The sequence below is a fragment of the Periophthalmus magnuspinnatus genome, chromosome 23, assembly GCF_009829125.3.
Source record: "Periophthalmus magnuspinnatus isolate fPerMag1 chromosome 23, fPerMag1.2.pri, whole genome shotgun sequence".
Lineage (NCBI taxonomy): Eukaryota > Metazoa > Chordata > Actinopteri > Gobiiformes > Gobiidae > Periophthalmus > Periophthalmus magnuspinnatus.
Genome location: NC_047148.1, coordinates 14,691,912 through 14,716,529, shown reverse-complemented (window position 1 = coordinate 14,716,529; position 24,618 = coordinate 14,691,912). Strand labels below are relative to the sequence as shown.

Below are 24,618 nucleotides of genomic sequence, written 5' to 3'. Positions count from 1 at the left end.
TCAAGCTCCTCAAATAATTCAATGAAATGCTTTTTCAAGATTTCAGTTTCATTCATTCTGGTGTCAACTGCACCCACGTGCACAATCAGCTGTTTAGCTCCTTGGTGTGTTGACAAAACTTTTGGGAGGAGTTTTGTAATCTCAGAGACAGTGTGACTGGGGTACGAGCAAGTTTGGATTCCTCTGTGAGTCACATCTCTGATAGCACCGTCACCTAGCAGCAGCGTATCTCTGACCTTGACGTTTGGCACAGACCGCCTGTCTGCCGCCGCTCTTTTGCCAACTTCATTGCTCTTGTTTTGCGACAAAAATCCATTTTCTGTTTGTATATTAACATCAACATCAGTCTGTGACAGTGGTAAAAATCTGTTTGTAAGTTGTATTTTGGGTGATGTAACTATATTAGCATTGTCTCTTATCACTTGTCGCGTTGGCTTGAAATTCTTGTCTTTACAAAGTTTTGGAAAAGACACCGTATCACTCAGGTTTAAGTTGAAAGTAGCAGATTTTTCACTCTCTTCTCTGAAAGTAACTGTGGGTTGCTTACCACTGGAGGTCACAGGAAGCGTTTGGTGAAGTCCTTTTTCAGATTCTAAAACAAATATCCGTGCTTGTAGCTCAATAATTTGTTGTTGATAGTTCCGACAGCGTTCGCAGAAAGAATTCCTTTTGTTTCTTCCCGCGGACATGTTGCTGGCTCGTCAAAAATTTTGTTTAAAAAAAAAAAAAAAAAAAAAAAAAAAAAAAAAAAAAAAAAGTGAAAATGGTTACACATTTTAATACATTGTTTTTTGGTGAATATATCAATTTCAAAATATTAAAAGGTAAAATAGGATGTAAATATGATATGTGTTAACAATTAATACTCTATAGAAGTGTAATTAATATAATAAAAGTAGATTTGGAATTAACAAATGCTATAGTATCTAAATCTAAAAATACAGAATCTCCTGATCTAGACTGTACTGAACCTCAACATTCACTGTAGGGTTTTGATAAAGCAGACTATAATGGACCCCACATGGCTGTGCTCCGCATCTCCATAGTAGTAAGGTCCATGTGTTATGTGTCCTGCAGTCATTATAAAAGACTGAACTGTCACGCTGGCTCTGTGGCGTCCGGTCCCTCATCGATGAGGTCAGAGTGGAGGTCAGTGCAGGCTAGCCCCATGTTACTGAGTATTGATCATACACGGCTCTGATGCACAGCTGTCTACTGAAGTCACACATCTGTCTGCAGTGTGGCACGTTCACATGCGACCCGAGGTGTAACAGAGCTGTTAATGTGATACAACAGTGTGAAATACGCAGAGCCACAATCTCCTACAATTACACTTTTGTTGGTTTGTTTATCTTCCAGCAAGACTGAACTAATAGCATTTACATTACATCACTGATGGTACATTTGTCAAGGAAGGCCATTATTAGGAATGAGGTTTTTTTTCTACAAACTATAAGAGACAAATAGTTCTGTATTTATTTTGTGTCATGTTTATTTGTTGAGAATTGGGTAAAGCCTGGGGAGTTTTACAGGGTAGCATCTGTGCTATTTTGTGTTGTCTGGCACTTCAGCTTTGGTAGATTTTGTATGCAGTCTAGTGGCTACTATTTCCCACTCAATTCTCGGTCAATAATTTAGTTCAACACTGTGTAAGGTTATGTAAAATGTAACTGAGCAGACTGACCACTGCAGACCAATAACAACACTTTTCTCTGACCCAGTCACCTCCATCAAAATTTGGTCCGAGTCCAACTTTTTACATGTAAAACTGCCAAATACTGGGCTCATAATATCATTTCTGACCCACGTAACAGCCACTTTTAAAACTAGGCCACACACCAAGTATTTGTACTCTGCCATAAAGCATTAATAATTTTTTACTGAAACCTAAATTTTAATTCTAATTCTACAATTTCTAGAGATGCAACAATACTGATACCAGCTGCCAATACTCGTACTCGCCAATACTGTACTGCCAATACCAAGAGCCAATAACACTGTAACTGTGCTGCATCTTATCTGATGCTCACAGCTCACCACAGAGCAGTGAGACTCAGAGCAGTGAGACTCAAAGCAGTGAGGCTTCGAGCCGTGAGGCTCTGAGCCATAAGACTCTGAGCCGAGTGGAGTTGACCATAAAGAGGCACATTAACTGCTCTGCACATTAAGCTCAGCTTTAATCATATGTGACTGTCACATAAACTATGAAAATATTTATGACTTTATATTTAGATTTTATATTTCACAAAGGATATTAGCACAGTGCTTGTGAGAGAACACTCACTGATATGGTAAAAGCGTCTCCTTAGCAGTTAGCGCAGAGCGCAGTCTGCAACGACTGAATAGTAAATATTAAAGGTACTTCTCTAAATTACATTGGAATTATACCTAAGTACAGTGATTTTTATTTTTTATTTTTTTTATTTTATTTTGAAGAACACCCAGTGACATAGAAACACATACAATATTTACAGCTTACTATTTACAGAGAAAGTTGTGTTGATGTGTAAAAGTGTTAGGGGGGGGGGGGGGGGGGGGGGGGGAGTACAGTACGGTACCTGCATTATTCTGTCTTGGTTGGTTTTCTTTGTAAGTATGCGTGTGTGTGTGTGTGGGGGGGGGGGGGGGGGGGTGTATGAGTGTATACTAATAATATTAATAATAAAAGTAAAGATAATGATAACAGGTTTTATTATTGCTGTCATACTCAGTGTTGGTCAATATTGCTCTATGTTAGTTTTGTGGTCCTATTGGTTATTTAGATTTAAATGTAAAATGTGTGTGCATGCGTGTCCTGTACAATGCATTAAAAGAGGCAAGGTTTTGGTGAGCCCGCACTCAAGGGGCAGTACCCCCTAGCAACGCGCCCATTCCTTGCTAACCCTAATCTTTTTATGTATTTGTTGTCAATTATTATTATTATTGATTAATAATTAATTTATTATGATTAATAATTGTTATTATTGTGTATTTATATATATATATATATATATATATATATATATATATATAAGTACAGTGAGTTTAGTACAAATTGGAAACAGCATTCCAATGAAAGTAGGGTATATGTCATATAATTAAATTATATAAAAATGTGAAAAAAATTGTATCAGTGTCAGTACTGGGTATCAGCCAGTAGTCAAAATTAAGTATTCATGCTTGTTATATCGGTGCATCCATAACTATTTCCCATCTTCATATCACTAGTTTCACAACCATGTTTATTTCTTATATAAAGCAAGAACAAGACCAACTGTTGTGATTATTGTGCAACAAATAATAGAGCGCCCGAGGTCAAACCGTTATCTCCTTTGATTCGCTTAGTATATACAGACATTGCATTACTGACTGCACCTGTATATTCACTCCACTGTAGTACCGCAGCTGTGAAATCTCAGGCCAAGAGTTCACTGTTTGATGTGCTCAACTGAAACACAGTCTCAAGTCTTTTTGATACTCTCGGTGGACTTGACCTGCCCTTTCTGGTCTTGTTTCATTTCTCTTTGTCTTCACTTTTGTCTTAATATTTCTTTCAACCCTGAATTATTCCTTAGCCTCTCTGAAGGCACTGAGCGTCCATTACTCTCATGATTAATTAGCCAACTTGTAATAAAATATAGCTTTTAAATTTTCATGGTTGAAAAAAGTTATTCTTCTGAATGATATCGAATTTCATTTCCTTAGGCATAACATTTGAAAATATAGTCCTATAAAAAAAGCAGAAATTTTTTTATTTGTCGTCAGTTCATTACTAGTAAATTACACCCACTTTAACACTTCATTTCATATACTTCACTCATTACCAGATTAACATCTTTGTTGAAGGTTAATAATCTCTATTACAATGCTTGTAGTGGTGTTTATCTACTCCTTTTAAATAATAATCTACTCACTGCATCAGATTGCTAAAATAAATGCATGTTTCTGCCATATTCTCATATTCATTGGGCTGTACACTTCTCTTTGCTTAGTCAATCTGGCCTCTCGTCAGATCTATTCCCATTGAAAGTCCTGTGAATGTGTGTGCCTGCAGATCCGTCTGTACGCCCGGCCCGATGCCATCTCCAGTGGAGCGGGGGACTATGCTCTCCACATCACCAAGAGGCTCCTGGGATTCTACCAGGACTACTTCCAGGTCCAGTACTCCCTGCCCAAGCTCGGTAAGACCTTTCACCTCTGTCTTAGCTGGCTGCTTTTTCTGTTTTGCAGTTTGTTGAAGTTTTGTTTGTAATATTGAGAAAATGGTGGATGTTTTATTTTTCCTCAAAATTCCAAAAATATTAACTTTGTGCCCACTGTACCCAAAACAACTTTTTCTCTGACCACTTTAGGGAGGAGAGCCAAGACTCCCCTACCAAACATTTACTATCTGCTTCATTAATCTGGCAGGCAGGCAGAGGAGAGTGTTGTAGTTGGAAAACTGGGGAACACTTTATATTAACTACACTATCTTAGCTCTGAATAAAGCAAAAACTAGATATATTTCAGAACAAAAAATAGTTTAGTAGGGATGAAGGCTTAGTAACTACTTAATTAACACCTTAACTCCTAATCCTAACTTCTTAATTAAGTACTTACTAAGCCAATTAAGGCAAACCAAAGTAGTTAAAATAAAGTGGAACCGAAATTGTACTGCATTTCAAAATATATTTCAGACAGTGAGCAGATATTTAGTTTAAACGGCAGTCTTTGTAAATAGGAAAAGTAAGTTCCTTTTTATACACAGGGAAAAACCCCAAAGAGCCCCTGGTCTTTGCTGTTGTCTGCCTTGTTTCCACCATATTCATAGAGTGATTTTAATATAAAAAGAGCGTGGATTTTATTATATTGGATTATACTTGTTGTATACACAGATGGGGCATTTTTGATGGATCTTTCTCACACGTTGCTATGAATAAAATCATCTTATTTATACTTGATCTTGAATTTAAATAGTAGAAAATATATAAATAATACAGTGTATGGAGTGTCGCTGAGGGAGCTATAATTGTGTTTTATGCACAATAGGAAAGAGAAAACAATCAGGGGGAGTTAAAATGAGTTGCCCATTAAAGGGAGTGGTTCAAGGAGCTGGAGCTGAGTTTGAGCTGAAGTGTCTGTGAAGTGAAACTGCTTTGAAGAGTCACACAGAAACTCAAAGAACCAAAATGTCACTTTAACTTTGTTTTACAACTTGATTTATTATTGTGCCAACTTCTGGACACCCTTTACAATTGTATTTCTGCAGCTCAAGAAAACTGAGCAGCTAAAAGTTAATTTAGAATCAAATGCCATAATATGTCCTAAAATAAAGCTATGGAGAAAAGGCACAATGAAATAAGTCATTATCTAGTTTGTCAATTGAAACACAACATTATGTATCAGAATAATGTCCATTTTAAGACATATAAAAAGGCAAATTACAATATATAGATGCAAGTAAGAAGACAAAAAGAAATGCATTTTAGTTGCATTTAATGATTACTGATCCATGACTTGCATTTCAAATATTCTCACATTGAGTCTGTCCAAGCCGGACTCGGACCCAATTCCTCTTTGGGTACATGCTGGCACATTTTTGGCTGCCGCTGCTCCCCCGTGCATTTTTACTGCTTGTGGTGCTGCAATTGTGGTCTATATGGGAATCATAAACCACGATAATCATCCCACCATGATATTCTAACTGTTATCGTGTCTGTACATGTGTTTGAACTTCATTATCTTACGTGTTGTTCATCTCCGAGCAACAGCCTAGGCTAGCTGTCACCACCTTTTATACACAGGTTCTCTGGTTTGTCCTGTCGTTTATCCACCATCCATCGGTAGCTCTGTTCCAGTACTCTGCCTCTGAGTTTAAGCTCTATACATCCACACAATACGTCAGTGCCTGCTCTGGTTTAACTCCCGGACATTCTCCGCCCATTCACCGGGGCTCACATTGGAACTTCCAGTACGGCAGCTCCAGTTCCATCAAATCATTCTGGTCCACTGCTCGCCACCAATAGAGAAACACCAGTCGTCGTGCTGCTCACCATGTCCTGACCCCCAACCCGAGGTCAGCTAACATGGCCATCAGCCACAGTACAGTCAACTTCAGTCTCCTCAACATCCACTCTCTGACAAACAAAGGCGATCTTGTCCAGGATCTTCTAGCGAACTGTAAGTTGGACATTTTGTCTTTGATGGAGACGTGGCAGCAGCAAAACGACTACGCTCCCCTCAACGATGCTACTCCTCCATTTCTTTAGGTTTCTTTACCTCTCCGTTGACATCTCCTCATGTCAATGGCCAACGGGGCGGCTCATGGTAATGTACCTCAAGAATTGCAGAGCAGCACCCGTGAATCGGCCTGTCCATCAGTCGTTTGAGGCCAATGTATTTCATATCTCTCAATCTATTCTTACCATTTACCTTTTAATGTTAGTCTATCTCATTCCAAGTCCAACCTTTCTCGTACCATAATGTTCCATAAAATGAAGGACATTGACTTGGTACTTTACGTCGGAAGCCTACCCAGATCACCTGGTCTCTCATTACAACACCCATCTCCAAAACATTCTCAACACTCTTGCTCCACTCAAAACCTTATAGACCTGTCATATTAATATCGTAATGTGTGTAATATGATAAGATTTGAGCTGTAGAGGGTTGAATTTGTCCTTTTTACAGCTTATTATTGGTACATTCTGCTGTTTATTTGTTGCAGCTCAAGTCTTTAAATAAAACAGTCTATTTAAAAATGGTTTACTGGGATTATCTTGCATTATTTAAATCTTACTTAGTGGCATAATGTAGCTTCAGTATAATCATTTATTTCTCTGTAGCGATAATTTGTCATACTGTATGTGCCTTAAAATTTGTTATGTTGTTGTGTTTTTACTCACATCACACCCTGGTTCACTCCCATGCTCAGGCAGTTAAAAGCAAAAGGCCACTGAAAGACTCCCTATTCATAAAGAAATGTACACAAATCACACTCTCCACGACAAAGACAACATGTCCAAAGCCAAATTCACTTACTCCTCCAGTTTAATCAGCTCAAATGAAGGAATTTCCCTCATCGAAAAGCCCTCTTCTCTTCTCTCTCATCACTAACATCACTAAACCTCCTGACTCTCATTTCTATTCTTCTGATTTCTGCAACAACATGGTCTCATTTTTCAACACCAAAAATCCATCTTATTCACCAGCAGCTAACCCTCTCCTCTGCTCTTACTCCATCGGCCTCTACATCTCCTGTCACTTCTAAAACTGCTGCTGTCACTCTCATTCTCAAGAAATCTGGTTCAGACTCCACTCACCTCAATAACTTCCGCCCCATCTCTAACCTTCCATTCATCTCCAAAATCCTTGAAAAAACAGTTTCTGCTCAACTCCATTCTTATCTGTCTTCCCATAATCTGTATGAACATTTCCAATCTGACTTCCATCCACTCCATAGCGCTGAAACAGGCCTTCTCTGCAGACTCTGGTTTAACTATCCCCCCTCACCCTGCTTGACCTAAGTGCGGCCATCGACACCATCCCTCACTCCATCCTTCTTGACCAACTTCTTCTATTGGCAACACTGGCATGGCCCTCTCCTGCTTTCACATCTATCTCTCCGACCACACCCAATTCATTCAACTCAAATATTTCAGTCTCCATCATCTCCAGTGTTTCCTAAGGTTCTGTCCTTGGTCCCCTTGGTCACTCTGGACCCCAGTTTGCCGTACATCTCCATTTCAAAGCTACTAACCCCTCCTTTGAAGATAGTGAGGTACAGATTTTAGCCAAAGAAAAGAAATGCTTGATAGGGGAGTTAAATAAACATTTTTTGTTAGGCAAGACAATCCCTCCTTGAACAAAAATGGGAGCCTTAGACAGCATCTATCTCCTATCTATAAGTCCATCTTCAGTAGGATGGAGTTATAGGGCTAGCCAGGATGCTAATAGGTATGAAATCACTCATTAGGGGCTTGAATGATTATGCTGAGTATGACTCAGGCACAGTGCACACTTAGTGTAGCTCAATAGACCTGGCCTACAACCAGAAACTTAAAACAATAGCTTTTTTTTCCCCCAGTGCAGATAGCTCCTCCCTTTAGATATATTTAAGGCAGTGTCCCCCAGTAATCTGACCAGAACTGAAGAAGTAGTTTGGATGAGCAGCGAAACGTCTTCAATCCTACAATTTTTTGTCCAGTTGACAGATTTTATATATATTTTTTTCTTTTACTATGAATCATACCTGGATGAATGAGGGATTACACAGACACCATATCCACTTCCACTGCTACGCGGATGACACCCAGCTCTACTTCTCCAGCAAACCAAATTCCACACTCCCTCCCTCCTCTCTTATCAACTGTCTTGACAAAGTCAAATACTGGTTCACCTCAAACTTCCTGAAACTCAACAACAATAAAACCAAACTTCTTGTGGACACCATATCCATCCTAAACAAGATCAGTCATTTCTCCATTCCCATTGACGGCTCCTCCATGTCTCCCTCCCCTCAGGTAAAGAGTCTGGGTGTCATCTCCTTCACCCCTCATAGCAACAACATCACTCGCTCCGCCCACTTTCACCTCTGCAACATCCACCGCCTCCGCCTTTCCCTTACTCCATAGTCCACTGCCGTCCTTGTTCACAGCCCTGTCACCTGCCTTCTAGATTACTGCTGGTCCCCCACAAAAAAAACTCTCCATAAACTGGTCCAAAACTCAGCTGCCCGCATCATCACCCACGCTCCATCCATCAACCACATCACATCCATCCTACAACAGCTCCACTGGCCCCCCATCACACACCACACTCAATACAAAACCCGTCTCTTCACATTCAAAGCCCTCCACAACCTCGTACCTCCATACCTGTCTGAGCTCCTCCACGTTGCCCCACCCGCCCGCCCACTCCACCTCTTTTGTCCAGCTCTCTGTTCCCTCTGCCCACCTCATCACCAGAGCCTTCAGCCGCTCTGTTCCTCAGCTCTTTGTACGTAATCACAAAATACTCTGCACCAGTAGTCAGCCTGTATGTGAGCTGTAACCGCTTACAGTAAAGTTTATTGCTAGTGCAGGCAGTAATATGTATTCCAAGATCAATACTATTTATTCATCCATTTATTTTAGTATTCTATAGATCCTAGACAATTATGTTTAGACAATATAAAATGGTTGATCACACATGCATCTGGACAGGCAAGCTCAATTTTTTTACTGCAGGTGTGTTCACCAACCTCCCATCTATACCTAAATTATCTTCGACTACTTACTTCTTTTTTTGTTTTTTGTCCTGTACTCCACCTCAGTCCCAGAGGAATTACATAAACCCCCTCAAGCATAATCCAGTCCACACGACACATCTCTCTTCACCTTCTCTTTGCTCTGTGGCTGTTTCTGTTCTAATTGGCTGTGCTGTACATTTGTCCTGGTACAATCAATTACCCATGTCACAGTAGTGGACTGGCCCGGCTCTCTTCATGCCCCAAACGGGCTAATATGATCAGTGCAGCTCCTTATATTTCATTTGTCAACCTCTTCCTCCACTTCCTCCTCCATTCATCACATTAGGAATTCTCTTTGAGTTGCAGCTTCCTGTTTGTTCCATCATCTTAGATTAGCTCTGACATTTACTTACCTTCACTGACCTTTACACCAATATTAACTGCATTCACGGCCCAGGCTGTGCTCAGACAGAGGTGGGCTCAGATGACCAGTAGACTCACCACATCTCTGGAACACGCTAGCTACAGGCAGAAAGTACAATTGTGTTTCAAATGTTATGCACTTTTTCCAGTATATATCTTGAGCTTATTATTTACATACATCAGTGTACAAGTGTGCTGTTGCCAAGATCACATTATGATTCTCATAGGTGCTTCATACATATATGTGTTGCTGTGGTTTGTAGTCAGGGCAATCCAAATCTAAAATCATTGTGTGTCAAAAGTATAATTAAGTTGTTTTGAATTATATCCAAATAATCCCATTTTCCCTGTACTCCTGCCTATGAAATCACGGTGTCCTTTAGTACACCCTACTGGTCACTTAGCAGCCTGCATTAACCGCGGTTCTTCATGTGTCCTTAACTTGTGTTGTTGCCTTCTTCTACGGAGGCCGTGCCACGCCACACTCTCTTTACAAACGAAGAACAGGGCAGGTTGTTTTAAAGGCTTGCTCATCCATACTGAGGACCACAGCAGGCTCAAACAGCGCTGAATAAATCCCATGATAAACCCACGGAGGAATTGGACTCTTTCAACACTCATGTCTAAAATAACTTGATTTAAGCTTGATGTTTCTAGTGATTAGGTGTTAGTAACACAGGCAGTCCAATATTGGAATAGATTCAAGGCTAGTTTGCGTAAAATGGAGGATCTGAATGAGTGACAGCGGTTGTAGCGGGGCCCGTCTGGTGTGTGACCTGTGTGTTTATGAAGGAGCAACAGCATTAGTGGAATAACAGGATTATTACACATGTGGAGGAACATGTGGCTGTTCTAGACAGGCCCGGATTCAGGGAAATACAGGACGTTTCTTCAAGAAAGACATGGTTTACATCTGTGAGAGGTGAGCGTGAGCACGCTGTTCTGACGCAGGGCTGTGTTCACGGTGATGTTTGTGACACTCTTATTATAGCCTACATGCACCTGTCTGACCAGTGCACTGTCGTTGTGTTTATCGCTTCATGAATGTACTTTTTCTCTAGTACATTATATATGTATAGAGCTGCCATATGTCACTCATATGGCTTCTAGATGCATAATAATAACAGATAACAACCGTACTGAAGCCTGAAGCATGAAAGAGGAGTAAGAAGGGCACAAATATGTGACTAGTCCTTTTTGTACAAACATAGTGTTAAACACAGTCCAATATATAGAAATATTAATAAACTATGTAGGTCTAGGCCTTTCTAATTTGACTCCAAAGTAGCTCAGCATATATACATTTAATATGTCAGTAAAAATAAATATAGTAATTTGCAATGCAGTTTGTATAAAAACGTGTTATTGACTAAATATTAATGTCCATCCCAAGTCTGCCTGCCCTTAAAAGTCACTGCACGCAACTGTTGTGCTGAATTGTAAAATTGTTTTAACTTTTGCCAGCAGCAAGTATCTTTCATCATATATAATGTTATTATGACCCATGATAATTCAATTGTCAAATCTCATTATTTGAAAGTAAAATAACATGTTTTTTGTGTTTATAGAACATCTCAAACAAATTAGTGAGTGAAATTGCTCTTGCTGTTTTTGACAACAGCAACTTGCAAGAAAAAGAATTTCATCTATTTTGAGTAATTGGAGATAGATTGGATAACATTCATTCTTTTCAGTGGAATAATACCACAACACAGGTGCATATGAAAAGAATTTGAGCTTGTCATCACCTGCTCCATAATTGGATGTAACCTGCCAATGTATAGGTGACCTTTTCAAATGTAGTTACATATTCTTAGCATTTTACCCATATCTTTACAGCAGACATAACAGATAATGTTTAAAAAGCTATGTATTACTCTATGTGGCAGGCTGATCAATAGACTACAGAGCTGAGAGAAAAACTGCATGGTCCACTGGACTCAGACCCTATTATTCTTTGGGAGTGGCTGATTTAACTTTTCACTTCAAACTTTGTTATGCTGATAATAGCACTTTAAACAGTCAAAAACACAAACTGAATACAGTATATATTTAGATTACATTTATTTATTTATTTCAAAATACATTCTTGGGTTCTCACATTAACGCAAATTTAAATAATAACATTTGTTTCACCATCTACTACACAAGATCTAGTGACGAAAAACAGGTCAGTTACTAGAATTGTCATGATGGTGGAGTGTGTCTGACAGCCCGGTGTAAAGATGACCTTGTTTTGCCACTATACAGTCTAAGCTGGAGATATAAGCCTCCTGAGGGTGTTGCACCTTTCAGTTTAGTGCAGTTGTTTAATAGGGTTTTTTGCCTTTATTATCTCATCAAATCTGTTTAACTTGTAGTGATTAAATGAAAGAATGATGATATGATATAAACTCCATAGCCATAGAACATGTAGTAAGGATTTTCTTATGACTTTGTCTGAAATCTCCTCAGTCCTAGCCCGAGTGTGCGCACTGACTGAATGCATTCTTCCATTATAAATGTGCTGTGTGTATTGGAGTCTTTTATGTGCGTATACCCACATGAACATGGGATAGTCTATTTGAGTGTGCGCATGTGGTACTGATGTTGACATCAGTCTTTAGCCTCTCGCTGGAGGTGTGTGCCTGTATGTGTGTGTGGGGGTGTTTGTGTGGGTGTGTGTGGGGGTGTGTGTGTGTGTGTGTGTGTGTGTATGTATATGTAGGTGTGTGTGAGTGTGTGCGCGCATGTGTGGTCCCGCAGCCTCCAGGCTCTGGGCTCCATCTGTTGTCATACAGGGCATCAGGCTCCCCTGAGAGGCCCAGGGAGAAATGATGAACGCAGATTCACATTTTAAAGGACAATGCTATAACTGCTGCGCACACACACATACATGCACACACACACACACGCACACACACACACTTCATAACTACAGAATAATAGAATTGTGAGTTGACCAGAGGCTGTTCTTTAGACTCCCCTTTGTCTGTTGAGAGTCTTAATACCTCCACATCAATGAGATAAATGCACACAGTTTGAACACAACTGAAGCAGATTTAGAGGTAATGACTTTGACCTAAGGCTGGGCAATTTTGCCTGAAAATTTCTCAAGAAATTAGATTTTCGATTTGATTTTCAATTTTTTTCCCCTCTCCACTAAAAATGTTCTGCAAACTACAGAAAATGGTCCAAAGTGAAAAGATTGTATTGAATGACCACATTTAACCTATTGGTCTTTGGGGAAATCTTTTATGAATGAGATAAAACACACTATTGCATTAAATATACAGCTCCAACATTTAATGTAACGTCACTCAGGATGCAGCGATGACCGTATGTTCAATGCAATTTCCAATGCAAGAAAGTGAAGAAAATAAAAATTGATCCAAAAAAATTGATTTGAACTTAAAATTTGGTTAAACGCAGCCTTACTTTGACCCCTCATTTTCCTCCACTGTCATATTACACATGCATCCACCTTTCATAGTGTGCTCCACTATATAGACAGCCTCGAGTTTTTAAAGTCATTTCCACTTTTAATTAAGAAAGAGGTGATTTGGGTGAGTGGGATAAGTTCTACCTCTACTGTGGTCAGTTTCATGTGGGGTAAACAAAAATCTAGATGACATGTTTAAGATTGCTGTGTTTGGAGTTTGTGTTGTTTGTAGGCTATAGGTAAGCTTAAGTTCCTATTTTAAGCACTGGCTCTCATCACACGCTCATCAAGTGGTGACTTCTCAGATTTTTCAATTGTAAGAACTTGTGCGCTAATAACATTTTGATGCAGACACAACATGATTTATTCGCAGCTTGTTTGGGGCTGCTCTTTGTAATCAGCTGTGTTACTGTTAGCAAAGATGACTGAACCTGTTTCTCTGCTGTGTTGTAGTTTGGCGTGCAGAGCATCTTCCTTAATAGATTCTCTGAACTGCAGGACGTACTGTATCCCTGACATTATGAGCAGGCATTGTGTAGAGCTGCTTAGTTTTATTTCATAGTAATGTAACACATTTCCTCTTTGTGATGCATATTATGGGCTCTAAGAGATAACTACTGGCTCATTTCTCCCAAAACAGCAGGTTATTGCTTTAAAAGAAGATTATACACCCCATGTACTTGTTATACATCAGTCATATACTGCTTATAATATGGAGTATTTCAAAGTCTTCAAAGAGATGTATTTTAGAGTTTTATTTAATCAACTTAACAACAAAAACATTTTAAAACATATAAAATCCATGTCCACCCTTTACTCACCTATGAGACCATATTACACAGGTGCTGCCCTGGTTGGGTTTGCGGCCCCAGCAAGTTTGTTAAAAGCTTATATGCACCTATCTCATTCTCTACTGCACAGTTGATCAAATAAAATGTAATAGCTAAAAGATAACTCATAAAATGTCTGCTATAAAAGTTTATGATTACAGGGTTTGGTTGGCTGGAGGTATATGGAGACATAGACTGTAAGAGACCTGTTAGAGTATAGTTGATATTCTGAACACTCGCGAAGTAATCTATTCTATATTTGACGTTCTTGACCAACAATGCCATTAAATAAAGCACTGTGGTTAATTTGTGTGACACGCAAGGTCTGCTGCAATTCTAATGTTTGCTTAGTCAATTTTATCCACTTTTTGGTCTTCCCTTGGGCAATTTCTTGGTAAGAACTAGTGTAGCAATGATGCAGTCAATTTTGAGACCTTGTTTAGCCCTAGTTTAGCCCCACCTGGTTGAGATTTTGTGGTACTCAGAAAAACAAATCTTGTGTTAATTGGTCTTGCTGTGATGAGTTTGAGAGGCACTGTTCTAGACTGACACTAATGAGCATTTGTGCTACTTTGGGGCAATTTTTCTATGATCAACTGTGTATTGAAGATTACTTTGTGTTGAAGCAATTTATCCATACAATATATTTTCTTAAACCAGAAGATAAGTATCCGCACTGAAGAGAACACCTTCTGCTTTGAGGGAGAAGGACCCTGAGGACGGAGCACAGGGGGCTATATTTAAACTTGTCTCTCTAAAGTTTAATTCTCCGGCAGAATAAATGACAAACGCGACAGAGCATACAAAGTCCTCCTCACTCCTGTGTCTCCCCTGCTTCTTTTCCTGGATAAACTTTGTGATATAGGAACTTCCTTGGGAGCTTCTCAGCAGCTTCTGTGTCCCAGCTTGGGACTTGTTCATCTTTTAGCTTCTTTTTCATTTTTGCGGTAACTAAAGATACGATAACGTCCCTCTTCTTCCTCCTTCGGGCTTCCGTAGAATTCAAATGAGATTGCAGCAGTGGAGCAGAAATCTTGCTGGGGCTCAGGTGATGCCAGTGTCAGGAGAATTGGACAGAATATCTGAGTGTGTATGAACTTTTCTGTGTGCGATCTCGCCAAGTGGACTAATGCGTTCTGTTCAGTTTTGACTCCATCTGGGCTCCATGGAGACACACAGGCAGCAGCAGCGCCCCAGGTCCAGCACACACACACACGCACATACACACACACACTTACGACACATGCACCTACAACTTCTTGCATATCTTTTTATGCTTTTTTTTCCTTTTCCCTCTTTGTCTCTAGCTCTGTCTGTCATGTGCTTGCCTTAGGCCGACACATAACAACAGATGGACTAAAGTGAAAGCCTCTGGTCGGAGCACGCTGGCGCAGACACGCGTACAGTGCTACGGGCCAGTCAGCTGTCCGCCTGCTGCTGCCTCGCTCCACAGCATGTCATACTCATGCTCGCCGCTTATTTAATAGCAGTTTTTGTTTACTGATTCTGCACAAGAGCAAGTTGTTAAGGTTTTGGTAATGCCACTTTAAAAAGTAAGAATACTTAAAATTGTAGAATTATTTTCAGCATCTTGGTAATGTATTCTTCATAATATGATTCCCATTATCTTAACTAGACTAAAGTTAATTAGTTACAAGCAAGCGATGATGAAAATGAGCGACTGAGTTGGAACCAAAATAGTTTTAGCACTGTTAAAAGCGACACTGGTTCAAAGTTATTCCTCACTTTGCCTCACTTTCAGAGGCCACAGCTAAATCATTTTGAGAGCATGAGAGCATGAGAGCTTGCATTCTAACAGTGCACTTCCTGATTATTAGAAAAAAATATATATATATAATTAGATGCAGATATTACACAGCAGACTTATTTTGACCTCAAGAGCTGGTTATATGCATTATATAAGCAGGGAAGTCATATTTTGCTCAAATACATGGAAGACAATGGGGCACAGGGCCTTTAAACATTATATTGTTGTAGCAAATTAATATATAACAAGATTCTGAGTTGCTGAGTGCTTAATAAAACTTTACAGTGTATAATTTTGCATTATAAAGAGTGGACCTGGTACATCTTAGATTTTTATTGTGTTTAGTTTATACAAATACGGAGCTTCCACCTTGATCCTGTCTGTTTCTCAGTATTTCAATTTCATTTTATGTATCATCTTAACAGTTTGGCTTAATTGTTTTGAGGATCAATGGCCTTTAATAAAGTACTTTTCTTTTACCCCACCCCCCCTAAGTAACCAGATGACCTGCCCTCTACCTTCTTCTATGCAGTTATCACTCTGCAATATAACTGGAAAACATACAAGATGAAACTCCCATAAGCTGTAATGTTGTGAAGAAATGAAGTATTTTCATGTTCCGTGAAATGGCTTTATTAGCTTATCTTTGAAATGTTCTTTCGATAAAATGATTGTCTTGTTCTTTTGTCCCATAAGCTGGTGTTTTACTATTCATTTATCAATGTTGTTTTCCAGCTGAGGTCCTCCATTCACTGGCTGTCATTTATGTTCAGTGGAGCGCTTTCTCTTGGTCTTTTTGTGCTGTTTAACTGTGAGCTTCCTGTTCCAGTGGCCAGTTTTGTGCCGCCAGCCCCAGAGCCACAGACAAAAATGAATGGAGATCTTATCACTATTATCTAGTCTGAAAGTGTTTTAGCTACCATTTCGCTCCATGACCTCCGCAGTGGAAGGTAATTTGGAGGTCTAGAATAGGGTTGGGAGGGCGGGATGGATGAGCAGCAGGTCTCTTTAGGACACTGCCTGTGTTTCAAAGCTCTTTGGGAAATGGCCAGAGGTGAGGAATTTCTATCCAGCTGCAACTAAAGCAGGAGCCTGGCACAACACAGACCTAGGAGGGAGTTTAAGGGGATTATTACCAAAGAGCTGGAGGATGACAGTGACACCGCTGCCCGCGTCTCTGATGGCCAAGTGATAGTGAAGCAGATCACATGAGGCAACTGACCAGAGAACATCTCCATTACCCTGTTCAGTCTCCTGCGACAGAACTCAAATCTAATCCACCTCAATCACTTATGCCCTCTCTGAATGCAAACAAAGTAAGTGACTACTATAGAATTCATTACAGCTAGTTGTGTTGCTGCAGAATACATATTATGATCCAAATATTCGTGATAGTGTTTTTTTATGTAACCTGAGGGGAAAGTGAGTTATCATTTTTATGTTAATATAACATTACCTTTCATTTTGTTATTTTTAAGGTGAATTGTATAGTTAAAATGTTCAGTTGTATGTTTTGTGGTAGAGAAAACGATTCATACAGGTGCGACCAACTGCCCCCTTGTTCTTTTACTTTGACAAGAAAATCTATTTTTCCAGTTAATGCTCCCAGCACAGCCATCCTATCCAACAACAGGAGTTCTCATACAGACAAGACCATTCATAATTACTGCCTTTTTTACTCTTCAATGTTCCCACTGCGAACGGTAACTCACATAAACATTCAGGTCATTAACACCACCAGCTGTCACTGTCCCGTCCCACAGCCACTGTCCCCCCATACTGCTGTCCTTAATAACATTAAGGGAATCATTCAAGTGTAATGTGTTTCATTCTGAACCCCCCATATATTTCAAGAGGCAAACTTTTCCCAGTGGAAGCTTCCAATCAAATCTAAAATTCACCCCAGCAGCTATGCCTGTTAAAAAGGTGTCCTTAGTTAGCACCTATAACTATTTTCTATTTGTTGTAGAATAAACTGAAGTAGCCCAAGAGGAAGAAGAGGCACGAGGCTCGAGTTCTAACACAAGATAAGTTTATTTACCATCAGTACAGGCCCCAGCACCCGGAGACACGAAACCTCATTGTGAAAGTATTAGTCCATTCTAGTCCCGTCTGACTATGCTTCAGTTGTAGGGAGTATTATACCTGTGATGATGTTTTTGCGGTATATCCTTTGATAATACCAGACTTTGCATTATTCATTGTTTTGTTGTTCCAATGACATTACCTAAATAAGATGTTATAGTTACTCTTACTTGAGTAGTAGTTTCCTCAAATATGTCTTTTTACTCTTTCCTAAATCATTTCTTGGACCACTACTTTGTACTTTTCATACAAGATAGAAATCATATCATATCATATCATTGTGAAGCAACAGTACTCTTCGTTGAATGTAACATATTGCTACTCTGGGTTATACATTTTCCCTATTCTCAAAATGACAGAGACTAGAACCACATGTGACAATAGTGTGTGATTACCAGAGTTTAACTGCGGATTATTAAAAGAATTTTCAGATTTATGCATCAGGGAAATTTCACCAGAGATAACTGAGCAATGGCAGACTCTTTCTATCTCGTGCTGCTTCACAGTTACAGAGTATAGCTCACACAGACAGACAGTGCAGTGATTAAATGTCTCTAATTGGTGCTTTTAAAGACAAAGAGTAGACAGCGTGTGAATCTGGGGCTGCTATTTTAATGTCACTTCCAGTTGAGGAGCAAGCTCATTATGCAAGTCATATACGGGCGTCTGTGCAGTTTATTTATGCAGTGTTCGTGTGTATGCAAGCTGATATTTATAGCATAGTGGGGACTAAAATATGTGCACACGGACACATTATGGGGACTAAAAATCTGGTTTTTATTATTTAAATCTAGGGCTGGGTGATAATAAAATAAATAAATAAAAAATGGTCTTTAGTATTGATTCACGAACTCAAACACAAACTTTTTAATCTGGGTCGTTTAATACAAAAAATAATAAAGTCTTCAAAGTCTTCAGTCTGTTCCAAACCACATGCTTTTACTGATGGAGGACTGGCTGATTGGCTCTATTCCAAAACCCCATTCATATAATTGATGATGAGACATAACTGAATCTCGAGCTCTCTATCTTTCAATTAATTGCCCAGTCCTGCGTAAATCCTTTATTATTAGATCAAGAACATAGTTTATACTTCAGATATGAGTTAAGGTAGGTGGAGGTTAGGCATTGGACTAGTAACTTTGGAAACCCGTCGTGTGCGTGTGGCATTCACCTGCTAGAAACCGTAGGAGGTTAAAAGCTCGCAGTTGATGGGAGTCAGAGTGTATGGCAGGTGTACTGTAGCATGCACAAGGTGAGTGAGGTACGGTTCACCTGAAGGACGTGGATCGATGCTCAAATCGACTGGTCTTAGGCTGATCCTCCGTCTTTGCGCTGTAATGAGGCTGCATGGGGTTTCAAAGTTTTTAAACACTTTAATGGATGTCTTTTCAGCTGTGACGGGGGCTCCTCCACACACCAACAGCTATTGAACCAGCGGGGCTATATATTATGTTTTATTTACTGAAAGATATGTGCTTGAGTGTTTCATTTTATTTATCATTTCAAATATTTTCAAACAAGCTCAATGAATGATTCATTAAAACATTGTCCACAACGGTTTGAGCTCTTTGTGTTTATATATTTTCTTTTGAGTTTTTGTCCTCACTATTTTATTTTTGTTTTGTGTTATGGTATTTTAGTGTGGTTAGGATATAACATTTTTGATAAAACATTTGAATTATTTGTAAAAAGTCAAGAGTTGTAAGGGCAGTTTTTGGTTTAGCACATCCCAGATCGTTTCTTGTCAATTGACAGCTCACATATTGGGGCAGTCGGCTCCAAACTGGATCTATCAAAAGGCTTTTCCATTTCTTTAATCTAAGAACTGAAAGCTGCACGTTTCCTTTGGAGATTACAATTGGTTACAATGGAACCAATGTGATAGCAGGTGTCTGGCAAAAAATGTATTTTCAAAGTGACTACGCACAAAGGTAGAAGGTAGAATATGAAAGATAACAACCAAACTATAATAATAAACTGTAATCTGAGTATTTTTTGCTTCTAAATAACAAAGAAGCGGCTTGGATGAGCAGCGAAACATCTTCACTCCTACAACGATTTGTCCAGTTGACAGATTTAAACTTCATCATTTGCTCTAAACAACAAACTCATTTTATTTGATTATCATATCTTCTCCAGCATGGCATTTTTTTGCATGTATGTTTCTGTCACCCTCTAAAATTCACAGCCACTGGTCTGGACTGTGCGGTCTTCATGTTCATCCCGTCCATTGGAGTTGAACTGGCGGCTGAATCACAGCTTCAGGACCTTAGATGTGTTGTCATAGTAACCATACTAATACCTGTGGGCAGGGGAGAGTGGGGCGGCTCAGCTGGTGGCTTGGCAGTATGTCGACTCTAACATGCATCGCAAGCACAGAACTCCATATATAAACATGTTTATATATGGAGTTCTGTGCTTGTCTGGCACCTTCAGCAATTCAGAAAATACAAATTTATATGAGAGGATATCAGAGTTTCATGGTCCAGATAGTTCAGTGATCAGTGCTACATCTGGACATGGAGCTATAGTGAAGGTTCAGACTTGACCACATCTCTCTTCTGCCTCACCTGGGGGAGCTACCTACTAAGGCCGTCCTGTACAGCTAGACAGGCTGCTGAGGCTATCGCCGCTCAGCCAACCTGTCTTAGGGTGCGCTCATCCTAGGCCAATTGAATCATTCCCAATCGTGGAAAGCTGTGAGCTAGGGGTTTGTCCAGTGTGAGTGTATACAATCTGTTCCCAGTTGTGGCACGCTTGAGTGTTCCACTCGCACACACGATTTATATTTTTTGACTCTGTCATGTGCACTGATGTTACTCATAAGTGTAACAGAAAATAGTGAATAAACACTGCTACAAAACACATGGCAGATCCTCGTTTAACTTGAATAAGCTGAAGCCTTTTGTCTCCTGTTGTCTTCGCTCCATGCTGTTGTTTAAAGTGTGCGGGTCACAGCAGGACTCATATCTGCCTCACTATATTAGAGTGTTTTTATTTTTTTGTTTCTCCGCTACAGCGTAGGCAATTCGGTGCAACATATAAACAAACAGCACCAACTTATGATGTCATTGAGCTGTGGCTGGGTGGCAAGTGTGACTGTGAACCATAGATTGCTCTAAACCCTGCCCTCCGCTTCACTCCGTCAGATGTTCAGTTTTCGTAACCCTCCTCCTCCTCCGCATCACCTTTGCAGAAGTTTCATCTGTACAATATCTTTTTAACACATCTCTAGGTTGAACTGCAGCCATTAAAATGGCTTTATAATTAGATGCAGTCTGATTTAGTCACTGTGAGCAGCTTTTACATTGCCTGGGATCCAAAATATGCACTAATATTTTGTGAAAGTCTGGTCACCAGTGAATCTTTGTCAGTTCAGATGGGTGTGATTGACAGGTAGATTAGCCAGTTAGGGACACACATGGTCCATTCATATCAAAACCAATGTGGTTGCTTATGAATATATATAAAACATCACAGAGGACTGTTGAACGTTGTAGAACATTTCTGCAAAAATCTGGTTTTGTTTCTAAAAGATGGGTGATCAGTGAGCTCTTTCGTTTCAACTCTGATTGCATGAACATGTTTGATTCTGGCTCTAGACGCGGTGGATCAGTGGGGACCAGACTGACATCCCTTTGTAGTAAAAATACACAGAGGTATCATTCTGGACTTGCCAGGAAAGCTTTTATAATATACAGGGTGGGTTGAAGTATTGCTTCACAACAAAATGTGGGTATAATTCCTTCAAGATATTTTTGTATTACTTCTAATTGTATTTTACATAATTAAAAGTGAATAAATCATAAATATTCCCAAGATTAACAAATGATTCTCCTCGATCCTCTCCTCCATACTGCAGAACTCTAAATCCTTATATAGAACCGTCCTACACGCAAGATTCAGTTTAGAGTTCGATGGCCTATCCCCGACTCACTGACCCAGCATCTGTTACCACGGCAACAACATCCCACTCACTCCGCGCATGCATCTCCTCCCACATCTCCTCAATTCAAATTGTCTTTATTGGCACCAATCTTATGCTTCTAGCAGCCAGTTGTCTTTGAGTTAATTGTCTTCTCATAGCTGTTGATCCTTAATTATGATGTGTGTAGGAGATGAAAAAGTGGTTAAATGTTTCAGAAAGGTCTAATTAAGCTTCTTTCACAGCAGCCACTGAAAAACTTTTGGCAATCAGTAGTTTCTTCTTAAATTTGACACAAAGAGACTCATTACACAGAGATGGCATTTCAAATGCTTATATATATATACATATATATATACGACCACTAACTATATAAAACAACATTTTGGTTAACACTTCTTTAATTACTGCCAGTCTTTGCGTATCAATTTTATAGCTCAGCTCAGTTTCTGTTTTAATAAATAAAAATAATTAAAAATACAGGGTTGGCGTGTTGATTTACACCAATATATGCAATTATTTAGTCATATTTTAGCTCAGTTACATGCATTTATGATTTAGTTGGTTGGTTTGTTAGTCTCTGGATGATAGATGATTTTAGATATGGCTGGTAATTGGACAGATAAATAGGGAAGTGTCAGAAATTGAAATGAGTATGCACTGTAAATATCGGTACTATGGCTCTAAATATCTGATGATATCCAATATTAACTAAAAATGGCTTTTTTCCCCCTCAAAACACAGTGAACTTATTACAAAATGTATCCAGTTGTGTTGTAGCTGTGTTTTATCCTTCATGTAACTGCACAACAGCTTTGTATGAATACAAGTTCAAATATTATGACATAGGCCCTATATCTGTCGGTAAATATTCTCATTACTTCAAATTTAAGTCCAAACCAGGATGAACCCATACCCGATCAAACACATTTTCCTCAATCAACACCAATATCCGATCCCAGTATCAGTATCAGTGCATTTAAATTATCTGTCTCCATGGAGACAAGCAGGTGACAAACCCTCCACCATATACATAGAGCACCTAATATCTACACACATTTATAAGAGCTCAATAGATAGAGCATTTACAACACAGCACAGGGCCTGCCATTTAACAGCACACATTCTACAGTCGTACAATACAAATACAAATGATCCTTACATCCCTTTATTAGGCATTGTGGGCAATTTCCCTGTTTGCTGCTGCCCCATGCGGTCACCCATTAACTCCTATTTCGTAGCTAAATGGATGAATTAGGACATGTGACCAAATTGGGACACGGACTTGGAAATGTGTGTGGATTCAGTGTAAGACCGGAGTGAGAGCAAATGAGGAATTTAATTGTCTCATTAAAACGTTTTGATAAAAGTGAAACAGGGCCATTACATTGAGCCATACTATATACAGTACAGGACATTTTCTGCTGTACTTTCACATCCCATTTCTTCCATTGTATTCAAACTTCGGCCTATTTCCTGAAGCTCCATTGACTATAACAGTTAACATAATATTTGTCAGGTGTTTGGGGGTTGACCTGAGGTGTGCATTGAGGCATTGCTAGTGGTGAATAGTACAGAATTATTTGAGCTTCACACGTGTGTTGGTAAAATGACAGAACTGGTTCAGCCCATGGCTACACTCGTGCACACAGCCGGACAGCACTTCATCCTTGCGCTGACATCTTCATAATGAGCCACATTATTAACCCTGAGGATGGACACACAATGGAGGATTACCTTAATAAGTGGATTAAATCACACTTAATCTCCGAATTAAACGTCACAGATGACACTTTTGTGCTGCAGATTTATAATATCCCCAGTGTTCGGGAATAAGGGCATGTCATGACAGACTTGAACGGAGCATTTTTGCCTGGTAAAGGGGCATATTATGCAGAATTGACTTTTATGAGCTTTTAACCAGGTTATAAATGTTTCCAATCATCATTAGCCTCCTCAAAGATGTATTTTGACGGATATGTGCATGTTTGAGTAAGGTTAATTGTAGTAAGGTTTATTCTCCTCATAGGGAAATTTGTCCACTACATCTGACCTATCCTTCATAGCCACCCAGGCAATCTGTCAGGAGCAGTGGCCACCACAGTGTCACACCTGGGGCCCCATTTCCGTGATCTTGAGCTTGATCAGGACGTCCTAAGCTGGTGCATTTACCTGTGCTGTCTGTTTTGGGTACAAATTCTGCAGCTTGAAACGGTGAACTGGCACGATGAAGACACAAGGCTTCTTAGCTCGGCAGTTTTTAAATATAAGTCAATGGTTCTGTTTTTATTATTAGGCTTTTTTAGTTCAATATTGCGGTTTACAATGAATACATGTAAAATTACAATCTACATGTACTAGAGTTAAATTCTAAATACCTGAAAAAATGCAATATGTCTTCTTTAAGCTGCATGGAACAAAGACAAATATGTGACACACGTTTAAGCAGGTTGTATTGGGTTCAAAAACTAACCGTGGCAATGGCGATAACATAATTTCAGCCAGAATAAAATGTGAGGAAAGCGGTGAGGACAGCTCTGGTTTAAAGAGTCACGAGTAGAGAGCTTTATGTTGTGGAGATTTGGTTGAGTATTAAAGCACGAGTATATCCTTCAGGCTGCTGCATCTTACATCTATAATTGTGTTTATGCATTCAAAGTGAAAAGAGGTTATTGCAATTATAAATCTTTATATATTGTTGTCCCTTAAGTTTACATGGCTTACACTATGTTCACTATGTCATATAGTCACATACTCTGGTGTCTCTTTTGCCACAGTTTGACTCTACTTAAATGCAACAGCTTTGTTAAACCTTAAAACAATAGAGGGGAAAAATACATATAATAATTAATTGACTGAGTGTATATGTGTGTGTTTCTAATCCTATAAACCAGTCTAATTAATCTCCCATATATGTCCTGTCTGTGCTGTGTTAGTGTTTGAAGTACTCCATTTATGACTACAGAGAATGTTTCA

At 39.3% G+C, this 24,618-nt stretch overlaps 1 protein-coding gene across 1 annotated transcript in view; it reads left to right on the top strand.

Moving 5' to 3' along the window:
• Nucleotides 1-24,618, top strand: part of LOC117392231 (thyrotropin-releasing hormone-degrading ectoenzyme-like) — a 131,609-nt gene that overhangs the window by 36,527 nt on the left and 70,464 nt on the right. Inside the window, exon 4 of the mRNA XM_033990263.2 lies at nucleotides 4,034-4,160. Within this exon, the coding sequence (XP_033846154.1) occupies nucleotides 4,034-4,160 (127 nt within the window). The remainder of the gene's footprint in view (nucleotides 1-4,033; nucleotides 4,161-24,618) is intronic.